The sequence below is a fragment of the Lissotriton helveticus genome, chromosome 10 (genome assembly GCF_964261635.1).
Source record: "Lissotriton helveticus chromosome 10, aLisHel1.1, whole genome shotgun sequence".
Classification (NCBI taxonomy): domain Eukaryota; kingdom Metazoa; phylum Chordata; class Amphibia; order Caudata; family Salamandridae; genus Lissotriton; species Lissotriton helveticus.
The window spans coordinates 819,665,811-819,681,725 of record NC_136071.1 but is presented as its reverse complement, the minus strand read 5'-3'; the positions used below and the strand labels follow the sequence as shown (position 1 = coordinate 819,681,725).

At 44.3% G+C, this 15,915-nt stretch overlaps 1 protein-coding gene across 4 annotated transcripts in view; it reads left to right on the top strand.

Annotated features, from left to right (window-relative positions):
- Positions 1-15,915, top strand: part of ACBD5 (acyl-CoA binding domain containing 5) — a 427,382-nt gene that overhangs the window by 297,618 nt on the left and 113,849 nt on the right. For all 4 annotated transcript variants that reach the window (XM_078663408.1, XM_078663406.1, XM_078663407.1 and 1 more), the window contains one exon: positions 13,787-14,057. In XM_078663408.1, the coding sequence (XP_078519534.1) occupies positions 13,787-14,057 (271 nt within the window). The remainder of the gene's footprint in view (positions 1-13,786; positions 14,058-15,915) is intronic.

Sequence of the window (15,915 nt, the reverse complement as noted above, 5' to 3'; positions counted from 1 at the left end):
AAGTTCAAGGATGACAAATTGTTTTTTCACCCTTTGACATTTTATTGCTTCTCTCCTCCTCCCTTCCCCTCTTTCGCATCTCATGCTAGCAATATTGTGTGGCATTACATATGTCCTTTTGGGTGACTGGTTCATAGTAGCAAGTACATGTTCTCCGAACTCCAGCATTGTTTATCTGTGAAGACACACAGACACCTAGTCCGGGTTGAACTTCTTTATATAAAAAATTTAAATAAATACAGTATAAATCTAACATTTATATATATAGCAACAGGTTCTTTGCCTGATAAATAGAGATAAGATAAAGTATTTGAGAGTATAGAAAGGTTCACTAATTCTTATATGTCTTTTATGTTCGACTGTAATCGGTATGCAAGCAGGGCCGCAAGGAAACCTTGTCAACCTGTAAGTGGAGGTTGGCCTACTGGAAATAACCTGCCCTTTAAACTAGAAGAGAGTATTGCCATTTATTTATTTTATTAGATTGTTTCCTGCCCTCAGATCAGCTCAACAAACATTTTCAGGTAAGGTGGTTTTGGTTGAGGAAAATATTTTAGGTGGGAATCCATGTGATGGGTGTCTCTTGGTCAGCTCTTGGATTTTATGGAGGTGAATTTTGTGCAGCTTCTCTCTCTAAGGAACTGAAACAGTAATGTTTGTAGTTGTGATTATAAAAAAAATCATACTCCAATTCCCTATGATGATGAGACCAGAAACCTAGTTTCGGGCTGGAGTGCCTTTCTACTACTGGATCTGAAGCAGAGTAGCTGTGTAGTCTGATTTCAGCAGGGATGTAATAACGCAGTGCAATTCTCTGCAAGGGTAGTATCTTGGGTGACTCACACAAACGTGCTTTGTTTTTTCCTGGTTCTGACTACCAAGTCACAACATTGGAGACAGCACTCGTACCAGTTGCAATTTGCCTAATGTCAATTTACTGCACTGTTATGTTCTGTGAATGATGCAGGGAGGCTACAGTTTATCTCTGCTGCTACCACCAACTAATTTCTACCAGAAATCACTTTTGAATGGGTTTGCAGCTTGTGACAAGAATATTTACATCACTTCCAGGCTTGGTATTCGAGTCCGAATTTGCACCTACTATTTTTTGTACAGCTGCTAAATTAGGTATTTTATGTATGAGTAGCAACAGTAACACTTCGATCCGAAACATTTTGTATATTTGTATAGCACTTTGACTGCACTTCGATTGGTCTGGGTGGGATGGTTGATGTGTTCCAGAAGTTAATAGTTGTTGCTGAGTTATTTGAGCAAGTGTATGATTGTGACAGGCATAGACAAATGCATAGCTAAGGCTGTGATCTATTGCAGCTAATAGAATAAACAGGCATGAAATGTATAAAGGTTGTAACTGAGTGAGATACTTATCACTCTTGTCTTTTGAGTCACAGTACTTGTCTTTTAGTACTATATGGACTTTTTAGAGCAGCAGTAGTACAGATGTCTGGTAGTAGTTAGTTCTAGTGCAGATTGCCTAAAAGTAAGAAAAAAATGGACTGGAATTAGGAGGGAGCGCAAGGTGGCCTGTGTGAGGCAAAAAGGTTTTGCTTGGAGAATGGTTGGTCTCAAGTAAATATGTATCGCAATAGGAGTCAGAGGTTTTTTTAAGCAACACTATTTTCTGCTTTAAAAACTAGTGTAACTACCTGATATAGGGCACAGTAACTGGTGAGCTTGGTGTCCGTATACTGAGGAAGGGGTGCGCCATGTGTAAATTGTATAGACTTCAAGTGGCAAAAACTATAATCTTATCGAGAAGTGTGAACGAGTAAATGGGGAGGTCAACTAGATGGCTAGTACAATAGGCCAGCCTACATAAAACTAAGGAATTCATTAGTGTTTTAGCACTGCTGAATGGTGTGTGAATGTATCTTTTATATATCTAGTAATCATAATTTTGCTGAGATAGCTGTTCTGGCATCAAAGTCCACCATTTTCATGAATGGGCTGAAAAGAACTCCAAGATTTTGGACTTAGTCAGTTTCTGAAGTCGGTTGCAAAGAACATAGAGTTTGTAAGAGAAATGGTTGCTGTTGATGAGGTAATATAGTACCTAAGTTATAGTGCAGTTCGATATGAGAGACCGTAGGAACATCCAGTGTTAGATGGCTGTGAGGCAGTTTGTGATGCTTGACTCGAGGTGAGGTGTGAAAGTGGGAAAGGAGAACACAGCATTCCTACATCCCTGAACATGTACCTCATGTCAATTTAATGTGCTCTGCTGCCATCCATGGTCTATATAAATTCCTAAAATAATTAAATACATTTGATTTAAAGCAAAACCCATTTCATATCTTAATCTCCTGCTCTATCTGAAGTGGAAAATATTCATAGGAGCGATGTCTTGTCATATGGAAGTCATAAAAAAATGTGACCACCAAAATATGTGCCAGCAATCATCCCTTTTGCCTGGAAGCTCTCCCTCGCCTATATCCCATAAGGCAAGGCATAGCGGCTCACAATCGTGTTGGTGTTTGTGTTGAAAAGTGCCCAGGCCCTTCCTTCCTCCCTTGGTAGATGACTGTTCTTTGAAATCAACACACTCCCCCCCCCCACCCCACCCAATTCCTTCTTGTGGCTTCGTCCTGTTTATTGTGTGATCTTGTTTTTCCAGTGGTTCTATTAACTTAAAGGTGATGATGGTTTCCTGATGAAGGGAAAATTGGTGGATAAAAGTTGGAAATGATGCGAGGACCATTGCTCTCTCCCAGCTTAAAACACGTGTTCTTTGGTCAGCCTTTATCTCTTGGTTGGAGCTCTGTAACAGAAAAGAATATATGTGTGTTAACTGGGATTTCCAGGCAGGTGTGTGTGTGTGTGTGTAGCTCTCTCCCAGCTTAAGATACGTGTTCTTTGGTCAGCCTTTATCTCTTGGTTGGAGCTCTGCAACAGAAAAGAATATATGTGCGTCAACTGGGATTTCCAGGCAGGTGTGTGTGTGTGTGTGTAGCTCTTCCCTCTTGTTGGTAAGGTGACCCTTCATTGTTCTGCCCGCCTGTTGTGCCCCAAGCCAATGCCACTCGAACGTTTGCAAACTCCTACTTGTTGGATAAGCCAGATGGCTGGTAGATGGGGTTGGATCTAGTGAGGGAGGACAGCAGCGGAGAGTATGGGCAGAAACCAAGAACAGTGAGAACATCATCAGGATGTGGGACACGAGAAAAGATCTGCTCAGCAGATCCCTTGACAGGTACTCCCTACCCCTCTAGGGTTCAAGCATGTGTGATACAGGAAAAGGGCACACGAAATGACAGCAGCCTGTAAGGACCTGTGCCATGTAAATAGCCACAGAGACCAAAACCACCAGAAAACCAGAACTGGGGGCCTTGTTTCTGATCCACCATATGAGGATGTATGTGAACGGTATAACTCATAACATGGTTGCTTGAGAGGTAGAAATGTGAGATATACACCACCCATTGGACACACAAGGCACTCACCCTTTATGGTACAATATCAGAGGTCAGCTACAAGTAATTTCATGCCAATGTGCAAAACTGGATGCAACTGATTCTTGCCTTCCTGCAACAGTAACACCCAAGACTCACCCCAGTAACATCAATCTGCCTTTGGCAAAAAGTGGTACTAAGATATCAGGACACGCTAACAAATGGTCAACAAAGGCACTGATTACAAGCCTTCTCTGCTTGTGGCTGGTGTTGAAATATCTGAAACATTGAGGGATAAACCTTATATGAAACTAAGAGGGCACCAAAAAATTAGCTTTCTTTCTTTTTGGTGGTAGGTCAAGACATGATGAACAGTTATCATGATGTCTTGAGGTACCAAGGGCCTAGTTTAGAGTTCCGTGGATGGGTGACGCCATTACAAACTAGACGGATATCCTCTTCGCCGTATTACAAATGCATTATATCCATTGGCACTTGTAATACGGTGGATGGGGTATCCATAATGTTTATGAAGGAGCAACCTGTCGACTAAACTCTAAATCAAGCCCTAAAAGTCCACACCAAAAGAAGAACCCTAAATATCATGTATACAAGGTGGATAGCATGCTTTTGGAGTGGTTGGCCATTGCACCTGTTTGTGTAGTCAGCACTTCCTCCAGATGACATGGGTGGAATTTCTCGTCGGCCCTGAAGATTATACCATCCAGGTGTGCTGCTCTCTAATTTGTATGTAGACCTTGTAGCTGATCCATTAGTCTTTTAAAGGTAGCAAGGGATCTGCTTAAGCTGAAGAGTAATACATTGATTTGTTCAAAATCTCCAGAAGTTGAAAAACTGTTTTGCGTTAATCTTTTTTTTAGAGGGGGATCTTTCAGTAGCCTTCAATTGGCCTCCTGGGTACTAAGAAATATAGCTTTACACAGTTTTTCCACCATATGCCAGCTGTGGGCATTGGATCTATGTCAAAGGAAGAGATCACTTGTCTAAAGTAAATGGATAATCAATTTGTATTTACCCTGTGGCATTGGCAGCAATATCCTTGTGGAACACTATTTTCTTTTAGAAGGCTCTATGATTCTCAATTTCAGTTTGTTCTCTAGTTCTCCCTACACAGTCTTGGCTTGCTTCTAGTGCCCAGTATGGGGTGGATGGACTATAATATTAGAGATGGTTTTGATATCATTTTCTGTCCTATGTCTGGGCCCATAATTGGTTGAGAATGCAATACTAACTCTTTCCTTTAGGTTATTTTGATCGGACTTCTTATGAGAGGATGCATGAGCCTGGTCCACAGATGCTGAATATCACATAAGAAAACATTTTATGTAGTTCTTGGGGTCAGAGAGTCCACAAGCCACAGTGCTAGAGTTCTTCTTATTTCGTAAGTAGATTCTGAAGGTAGACGTGGACTTACGTGTCTTCTTCCTGGCTGTGGTGCCCGGTATGATATGGTTCCCATTAGCTGTAGGGTGGTCTTTTCCCTGGCTGTGGTGCCCGGTATAATGTGGTTCCCATTGGCTGTAGAGTGGCATGCTGCCGGTGTCAGATGGCATACACCTTGTTGTCTGTAGTCTTTAACAGGATTGAAGCTTTTTCTCTGGAAGGAATTTTCTTACTAGATTCTTGGTCATACTGGTTTTCCTGTCTCCTTTGAACATCCCTAATTCAATCAGTGGCACAGTTTTGTATGGTTTATAAGATCTCATAGTTTCAGAATGTGGTCCAACAAAGTGCTTTCAGCCTTGTCTTGCTTTTTCCACTATTTCTGAAGGATAATCCTTATGGAGTTAAGTTGTCTGCCAAATATGATTTTGAAAGGACTAAGATTACTTAGAAGTTGGAGAATACTTCAGACGGTTAATAGGATAAAATGTAAAACCTTGTTCCAATCCTTCCCATGCGGGTACTTTCTCTTTTAAAGCATCTGTTCGATGGTTTGATTAAACTGCTTGGTGAGGTTTTCAATGTTTGGGTGGTATAAAGCCTTATGCAATTGTTTATTTTTTAAAGCCTCACAAACCTGTTTTATCAATAGAAAACACAGCTGGTACCCCTGTCTGTTAACAGTTTATGCGGGAGGCCAACTCTTGTGAAAAGGGTTATCAGCGCATCACTCACGTGTACCACTATTGTTCAACTTAAGGGAACAGCTTGTGGCCACAATTTGGCGTAGGCTACTGTGACTTTAGTGCTAGAGGCACTCCCATGTATTGGGACCACGTGATGACCTTTGACTACCATTATTTTAATTCACTTTTGGTGTTTTACTTTATCCTAGCTTGAATGTGCGACATTATTTTTCCTCCATGTGCAAGTTACCTTGAAGATTCCTTTTGTGTATCTTTGTACTTTGTTGTAGTGAAAGAGCTTTCACAGAGTAGAACAGCTTTGCCAGGAACAGAACACATGAGATATGCATTTGAAAGCATGAGAGAGAGAGAGGTGTGGAATGTACTTCTTGGTCTCGGAATGCAGTGTTATAAGCAGTGGTGCTCAAATGTGCATTGTGTTGTACATTGGAAAGTATTATGAAGTTCTTACTATTGGCTTTGACATGCCCTAATGCCATCTTGAAATCTGGCTCTGTCTAGCTTGAGCTTTGCACAAATGCAGGCTCCCAGATATTACGCAAGTTGTTTAGGCTATCCATGTTCAAGGTTGTTTTTGGAGATTGTTTTCTCTATGGTTGGAGACTTTTGTAAGCTTTGTTTAGATAAGCGGCTGAAACATGTGGGAGCGCAGAAGGATATGTGAGAACTCTTTTGCCTTTGGAATGCTTGCATGGAGAGTGGCCAACTCCAGTAAGTTTCCTTGGTGCAGAGGAGGGACTCTCAGAAAGTTCTAGTGCTTTGAGATGATAAAATTGGGATTTGTTGACTCGGAAATCGGGATTTTGTTTGGAACCGGAAGGACGATGCGTCTACTTCAGTGTGGCAGAATCCGGTTTGCTGAGGCTCTTAACCCAGGCTGTGAATCCCACAGTCTGGAGTGGGCTAAGATGCAGTGTTTGCAGCCAGTGAGTTGTTTTATTTTGGATTATCTTCATTATGATGTGTGAGTGTGTCTGGGTGCACATTGAAGTCTCCAGTGGCTGTAATCATCATTGTGATGTTGTTAGTGTGTCTGTGTGCATAATTCAAGTCTCCAGTAGTTATAATCATTAGGGTGTTTTCATTGTGATGTGTGAGTGTGTCTGTGTGCACATTCAACCCTCCGGTGGTTATAATTATCTGATGTATTTAGTGTATAGATCTTTCTGATTTCTTGCAGTGGTCGTCCATATTATCCGCTTTTATTTTGTTTTATGTATTTTATTCCATGCATTTAACAGATGCATTTGTCTACTTATAAGTGTGATATTATTGCTTGCACATATATATATCTCTTTGAATTTTGTTCATTTGACATCTGGTAAAGCCTTTTTGTTATAGAGTGTTGCACAAATAAAACCCCATGCCTTATTCTGAGAATAGTATTTTGATGTGTCTCATTTTATGAAAGTGAAATCCCTTTCCAGGTGGTGTTTTTGTTGCTTCGCCGTGTTTGTGCCTCCGTGTGGGAGGGCGGAATTTTCTATTATTTGAGAGGGCGAAGTAATCTAGTGTCCAATATGTATGTAAGTGGTTCCAGTAGTGTGTTTCAAGGATCCTAAGATCCTTGCCACTGTGTTTGTACCATGCAGGATGGGGTTTGTTTGAAGGGATCTCTAGGGAATCTTTGTGGATTTTTAGATGAGAACAGCACATTCTTTACCAACATCACACAGTGATGCATTGGTGCTTGGTCCATACTATCTCTGCACAATTGTTTCCTATTTCTTGTCCATCGTTTGGTCCATCCTAGAGCATCCTTGCTTATTTCAGGGATTTCTCTCTTTCTTGGGCTGAACTAACACTGAGGCTCTTGTCTGGTTTCCAATGTATGGTATAAATTATTATGGGTCAAGAGCGATCTAGTGCCCTGTGTTTATCTTTGCACCTTTCCTTCCCACCCTTCAAGGTTTTATTGTCCTTTACGTTGTGGGACCCTGATTTAAAGGAGGTATTTACGCTCCTGGCTACCAAAAGTGCAGATCAACAGACAAGCTTCTGAAGTTTGGGTACAGCAGTACTCAAAACTATGGGGATAACACCGCTACTCGTTTCCTATTTCTAACGTCACATATATGGAGTCATGTACATGGATGCACATTATATAGCTAGTTCCCTCAAGATTGGTGGGACAGATATAAAGGCTAATCAGAGCCTACTGATACCTTCTATCTACTAAACCCCTTTTTGAGTGTCCATTCACCCTCACATTAGATGTATATGAATGAAGACTGGACTGGACATATTTCTCCTACAGTAGACATCCACAAGCCTTATTTCCCTAGGTTCACTATTGATTTTTGTGAGCACAACCGAGCAATATGGCAACTTTCCCCCATGGCAGGAGGTAGGATTCCTTTCCTCATACTTTTCCTCATAGGGAGGTCAGTTCCAAAATATTTATATTGTACTGATTCTTTTTTTTAAAAACAGATTTTATTTGTCAGAAGTGCACATACAATGCAGATCTCTGAGTCCCAGAGACAACTGCTGCATATAAGATACAAACATTGACTGACGATTTTACACATTTATAAACAAGAGAATATGAAAGGCAATACAAATAAAATCTATCCCTGCAAAACAACCAACATCCCCCCCTCCCTCCCCACCCCCCAGCGCACAGTCTCCTTATTCCGGAACAAAATATCACTGACCTAGACTGCCATTGATCTACACAATAGCTCAACATCCACAATACCATTTCCCACTGAGGAACTGCGAGCAATACATGGAAAGAGCATAAGGTACGGGAGAGCCCAACCAGTTACTCTGGGGCCCTGCCTCTCTGCGGCAGCTCCAGCTCAAGACCCCGATAATCCGCCCATTTCCTCCAGATCTTATAATCTTTCCGGGGGCACCCTCTAGCTTCAAAGATGGGGACTTCGAGGCCCATATTTAAGTCCAGCCCATTTTTCCAAGTCGAAACCGAAGGGGCAACCATCGCCTTCCCGGCTCTAGCTATATCCCTCTTCGCTAACGTAAAACCTAGGAGCATGAGATGTTGCTTATAGATATTGCCCCCGATCCCTTCCATCACATGAAGGAGGACAAGCTTCGATGAACTAGGGAGCTCCCACCTCAGTACTTCAGAGAGACAAGCCAGAACCCCCATCCAGAATCTTGCTAGCACTGAGCAGTGCCATATGGTGTGTCACAGAGGCCTCTCCTCGTGCCCACAACAGAGGCACATCGGGAAATCCACCAAGCCCGCCCTCCAGAGCCTAACCCTGGTAAAATAAACCCGGTGGAGGTATTTGAATTGAATCAACCGCAGGCTCATTGCAATACCACCCCTCGCGGGGAAGCCAAGGCTTCTGTCCAGTCCTCTTCCTCCATCTGACCCACATCTCCCTTCCAGGCCTCCTGCAAACGCTGCAATGAGGGGGAACAGTGCGTGACCAAGGACTGATAGATTTTAGAGATCTTATGGTCTAGGAGGTCCCCCATAAATACCTTAGCCTCTACTGGGCTGAACTCCGGCAGTGAGTCCAGGCCCTCCAAGCTGGGGGAGATAGCATACCTAACTTGCAGATATTTAAAGAATTGCGTCTTTGGCATCTGGTAATCCTTCTGGATGTCTTTGAAAGGATGTTAAAATTGTGCCCCTCATCATGTCCCCCAGAGTAGATATCCCAAGGTTGGCCCAATCGCGAAACCCGGAGAGACTCAACAATTGCGGAAAGCGTCCGTTGTGCCATAATGGGGTATCCCGAGTCAGTCTGTTCCACCAGCCCATCCTCCGCAACGCCTGCCTCCAAAGCTGAAAAACAATCCGCGTGGCAGACGGAAGGGGACCCTTCAACGGAGCAGAGTAAAGAAGAGTATGTAGGGATTTGTCACCCATGGAGCGCCGCTCCACGGCATATGCCGGGTCCATTCTGTTCCCATACCACCACTCGTTTAGGACAAGTAGATGTGATGCTACATAATAAGATCAAATATCGGAGGTTGCCAGCCCCCCGCAATACGTGGATAGGAAGCACGTCCGGATCGCCACCCTCACTCCAAAGAAACTGTTCCAGGACAGAATTCACCTGCCGGAACCACCGTGGAGGTATCGGTTAGGGATGATTCTGTAATTGATACAATAGTCGCAGGAGCGCCACCATCTTAAAAATGGCTGACGGGCCATAGATGGACAGGGGCATGTGGGACCAGGCCTTAATATCCTCACGCACACGCTCCCATACAGGTGCAAGGTTCCGTTCCCAAGCCGTGGTGGGGAATCGGACAGATACACCCCCAAATATTTCATGCACCCATATACCACCTGTACCGACAATGCCCAAGAACCAAGCTCGCCCTGACCTCCCAATACCCAAAGACTGGATTTCCGAGGGTTCATATAAAGACCTGATGTTTCCCCAAAGATCTGAATGATACCCAACAACCGGCGCCCCGTTCGTTCCAGGTTGGTAAACAAAAACAAAACATCATCTGCGTAAAGGGCAATGCGATCGGATAGTCCGTGCGTCCATTCAAAACTGGACACCTGAGCGCCAATCCGCACCCAAGCATCCTAGGGTTCCATTGCTAGAGCGAAAAGATATGGGGACAGCAGACACCCCTGCCTGGTGCCCCGTCCAATAGAGAATGCAGAAGACACGAAGCCCTCGACTCGCCCCGACGCCGTCAAGTCAGTGTATAACCGGGTCAGGTAGGACAGGAAACGCGATCCGAGGTTCAGCCGCCGAAGAAGTGCAAATTGATTGACCCAACTCAGGGAATCAAACGCCTATCCATATTCGCCAGCAAGAGCGCTGCCCGTTCCCCCAATTCCTGAACCGTCGCGACAGACACGTGTGCTCGCCTAATATTATGAAGGGTTGCACGCTGGGGCATGAACCCAGCCTGGTCCGCAATGTACATGTAGGGCCATATGGGGGCGGAGGCGGTTCGCCAATGCCTTAGTTAATATCTTGGCCTCCACGTTCAGGAGGGAGATAGGGCGATACAATGCGTGGTGTTCCGGCGGTCTACTGGGCTTATGGAAAACCACTATTTCTGCATGTCTCCAATCACTTGGCAGACACACCCGGTCCCTGGCTTCCTCCACCACCCTACGGTAGTGGGGCCCCAGCTGCAGAAAATATATATTTTTTACATTTGCACGGAAAGCCATTAGGGCCTGGTGCCCTGCCTGCGTTCAGATCTCCCAGGGCTGCACCCAATTCCTCTACCGTAAGTGGGCCTTCCAGTTCTTCCCTAACTTCATCCGGCAGCGCCTTCGGCAGAGGATCAGCCAAAAAACGATAATTGACTTCCGGTGAGAGGCATTCGGTGGAGGCATATAATTGAGCGTAATACTCTGCAAAACTACGTGCAATAGCCGACGCGCCAGACAAAGGGAGCCCATCTAACCCCACAACACCCGGGAGGGTCTGGGGGCGAAGCGAACCCTGACACAATCGATGTAACATTTTACCAGATTTGTCACCCCATTGGTAGATCCTACTGCTAGTAGCCAGCCTAGCCTGGCGAGCCTCGTCTAAGAGGATATGTGAGTATTCCTGTTGCGCTAACAATAACTGGTGCTGAGCCACCCACGCCACCTCCCCCCCCCATCCCCGCCGCGAGTCTCCAACTCGAGAATAGTGGCTTCTGCACGAACCAGGGCCTCCTTACGCAGTCTTCTGGCAGCAGCGCAAAATGAAATGTCCACCCCCCGAATGGTGGGCTTCAAAGCCTCCCAAAGTGTTCCCGCCCCTGAGACCAAACCCAAATTAATAGCCAGATATTGATCAATGGCATCCTCCATTCGTTCCCTATAATCCTCCTTCTGGAGGTTCCAGACAGATAGGCGCCATCGGAATGGCCCACAGGCCCCCCCAGCTCGTATAGTAAGTGCCACCGGCGAGTGGTCGGAAAGTCCTCGCGGGAGGATATTCGCCGCCACCACCCTGCTGTCAAAGACTCGTGGAATAAACAGATAATCTAGGCGGGAAAAAGAACCATGGACTGCCGAGAGATACATGTAACCCCTGTGTTACCATTTTTAGTAGAGTGGCGGGCCTCAGATAGACCCCCCCCGACCACCGTCTGTCCCTGGCAAACATCCATTACATCGTTCCAGTCTCCTCCAACAACTGCTAGACCTTCAGGTTCAGGTATATCCGCCCACAAGGTCATCATCTTTTCTGCCAGCCCCCAGGAAAGAGGCGGGGGGCATAGACACTCCCCAGAACTAAGATCTCACCACCCACCGTGCCCTGTACAAACATATACCTGCCCTGAATATCCCTCCAGGTCTTGACATGTGTGTATGCAACTGTATGATGTATTAAAATAGCAACCCCTCACGAATCCGGAATGAAAGACCTGTGTAAATCCAAAGCGCTGGAAACATAATGCCTTAGTCCCCATGAAGTGAGTCTCCTGCAACAACACATCTGCACGGGCACGCTTGATCGACTTCAGGATAGCCCCGCTTTTGATCTTGTTGAGTGCCCCTCTAACATTCCAGCTAAGGACTCTAATAAGACCAGATGCCTCCTGTGTGCTAACTGACATTCCTACGCTGTGCAGGTCCTATACAGTACAAAGGCAGCATCGATAATCTTGCACATAACACAACAGAGTCCAGAACGCCGGTAGACAGCACAGCAACCCCACAAACACCCCCTCACCCCCCCCCCAAAAAAAAAACACAGCCCAACAACACCTCCCCACCCCACCTTGTACCTCCAAAACAGTGAAGCACCTGTTGCGTCAGGCAGAGCAGGCTGACCCCAACAGGAGGCCCCACCCCTCACCCGCCAATGGATCCCCAATTCACAGCCCATTGTCTATTGACCTCCTCTCCTTCTGTGGAGCCCCACGGAGAGACCGGCCATTACACAAGCTTCTCGGCTCTATAAGGAACATTCAGGTTCGGAAAAGTGCATGGTCATCCTGGTTTCAGTCCGCCGAAACACGTGGCAAAGAAAAGGACCCCTCCCGAGCCCCTGCACCTGCAGACTGTGAGCACCGCCTGGACTTTGAGTGCCTTCCCCCTCTTGACCTGTGCTGATTCCGGTCAGCCCCCCCCCCCGAAGAGGAGTCCGTTCCCTTCCCGGGGGAGAGTGAGGACGTAGTCGCACAGTTTCATCTGTCCAGTGGAACACCTCCTCTGGTGTATCAAAGAAGTGGGTATGGGACAGATACACCACACGCAGCCTGGCCGGATAAGGCAAGGCGTAGGGGAGCTTGAGGTCACGGAGGCAGGCTTTAGCAGCTAGGAACGACTGTCGCCACTGCTGTACTAGCTTAGTGTAGGCCGGAACGATTAATATTGTACTGATTCTTCACACATTTATTTTCTGTGCTTTGCTGTGGGAAAGGTAGTCCTGGTTTGGGTACCCCTGTAGGGGTCATTGGTTTGATACACATTAACATTTTGATCATATCAACTGTGTTGAGGATAAACTACAAGAAACATGGCTCCGATCAGGAAAAATAACAGTTGCTATAGCAAAGGATATGGAAAGTTTAGTTTGTCAGGCATTTTCAATTCCTTTCAGTAGTAAAATAGTTTATGTTTGAATGATTGTCCCCATAAAAATATCTTTTAGGCAGGTACCAATTTTTAAGCTCATACTTTGAAAATGTCATGTTGCACATATATTTAAAGAAACACTTTCTCTCTCTCTCTTTCTCCACATTATGCATGCAGACCTCTGCAGAGTGCAAAGAGTAAACTTGGGATAAGGTAAAACACTGAAGGGAGAGAGGAACACGCAGAATGTATATAACACATTTTGCAGATAGCCATGCTGCATGTCCCACCTTCACCCGTTGGACAATTTGGACTACTTGACTTTACAACTAGGCCATGGGAACAACTAGACTGCCACCCACTTCTCTGTATATGTTTTGTCACCTAAAGTGCTTCGGACCGTGGTTAATAGTGGTTTACAAAAACCCTAAATATAGTTAAAATAACAGACTCTGTGTCTTGATGTTAGTACATGTGTTCCTTCCGAAAATGTTATTGAGAAATGTGGTTTATAGATACTTCTATGCTTCAGAAGGATGAAAACGTACCGGTAACAAGAGTTTTGGTTTGATTATTGCCTCAAAACCTAGTATCCTCAAGGTACTACACCTGCAGCCGCTTCAGATCATCATGATTCTAAACAAATTACAAGCACGTTTACCCATGTCACATGCGTATTGAAAACAGCTTTGGAAAGAGTCATTTACTTGTCAAATAGATCTACTAATGTTAAGTATTAAAAATCTCACAACCTTCTGTGTCACTGATTTCTTTTTTGTTTTTTTCAGCTTTCAGATGTCAGCCTTTCAATTCAGGTAGCACAGTCTTCACATAAGCTGAACGTAGAACACGATCACTTAACAGAAAATGCAATTGTTCCTGAAAGCCGAATTGTGGCTTTGGTGGATTCTGGAGTAGAGAGTATGATGGAGGTAGCAGTTGAAGGCAAGGGGGAGGTAAAGGATGGTGGTGAGGATGGAAAACCCAGCGGCCGAGGACCTCACAAAGAAAAGGTGGGCAGTGAAAGGATGGACAATTACGCGCCCAGGCGAGGTAGAGGTAAACATCTGTATTATAACTTTTTTCATGAAATGCTCTCAAGGAATACATAGTGCTTGGTTTATTAATGAGTCTTGTTGCCCTAGCATCATGGGTTGGCTCCATTCAAATACAATGCAGGTGGGGTTGTATCCGGGGATTATGTTTTCATCTGCTACCCCAGTAAAATGTATTTATATGTTTCTTTACAGTCCCTACTGGGTACTTGAGGGGGGCTTGTATCTCGGGTGTGTTCACTGCTACATTCATATTTTTTAGCTTATTGTACATAAAGCATCAGGAAGAAGATATCTTTTTAGAACTATTGCTGTTTCCTTACACCCTATTTCCTTCCCTATGGGCTGATTAGCCATGCATGTGATTGGATAGTTCTCTGTTCCGACAAACATTGTTTTTTATGCTCCATGTGGTGACAGGAAAGCGGAGTGTGGGTTGATTGTGAATCCCAAAAAGTAAGTGACCGAGACCATTAGTGTCAGAACTCAAGTGTTGGTTTCATCCTTGGATATGTTTGCAACCAAATTTGACTTTGAATTCTACCCTACTACACTTATTCTACAGCAAAACTAACCCACATTTCCCCCTCTGATGTGTGGTGAATATCTTCTGTACATGGAGGGAAGGTGACTGTACAATGCTGAGGCACATTTTGAGGAAAAGGGTTATACAATTGTTCCCAAAAATTAAGACGAATTTGAAGTTAATAGAGAACATGATGGTAATTTATTATTAAAACAGACAATGAGAGATGTATATAGAAGTCACTTATGTACCTACAGGAACCATATGGTCTTCATGGATTCATTCTGAACTCCTCTGATGCACATGGTGTGCTTTTAGCCTTCTATAAAGTATTGGCACAACCATAAAGGGTTTAAGATCTGTCACGCACCAAATTGTAACTTGAACAGGGGAAGAAAATCGAGGAGAAATGGAGCAGGATTCATGCATGAATATCTAGGTCATTGATGTACTGATGAAATGCTGTGCCAGTAGTATTACACCCATTTTGAGCTTAAGGCTACAAATAGCAGCAGATTGGGCTTTTGCTGGAGTGCATGTTGAACGCAGGTAACACCCCACACATCAGGTAGGGTTGCCCTAAATTGTTTGATTTTTTTGAAGAATGTGAGTGTAATGATCATCTGCATTACAGGCCTTAAGAGGCAAGGGACATCCTGAGTCTACAGTGGATGATAGCAGTCAAACTACTAACAGCCTCCCTACGGGTGCCTGTGCCTGATCAGGCCTACACTGGCTGAATCAGTCTAGTCACATTAGCTAAATTGTGGCTTTCCAATCCTTCAACCACTCTTTGCATGTTTGTTTATTGTTTTGTAATGCATAACTTTCACCCCCATATAGTTGTATATCTTGGTGCAAAGCAAGCCAGCAACAAATTAAGCAGGGAAATAATTATTTTAAGAAAACAGACGTTTTTAATGTTCTTCTTTACCTCAGTCAGTCACGGATTTGTCTCAAGTTCAGTGGTAAAGCATACCACTATATAGCAGCTGAAAATGCAACCGCAGAGGGTCTCAAGACGAAAGATAGGACCTGTGATCAGAAGTTTGTTCTGAGATTTTAAAACATGAGGCGGCTTGTAAAGTTAGAGTTGGAAATTAAGATGAAAACTACAAGAAGAAGGCATTACTTTGAGAATAAGACACATTGACTTGAAAACATTCCGCTTCTTCAATGTAAGCAAGAGGCCAACACAGAAGAGACATGGTTTCAGGGCTTGAAGCGGAAAAGCAATCTTGATGCAGAATGAGAATTTGCCTAGCTTTAGTGCTGGTAAGTTCCAATTCTATTAAGGACTCGGAGGCGAGGATTATGCCTTACTTTCTTCACTTTA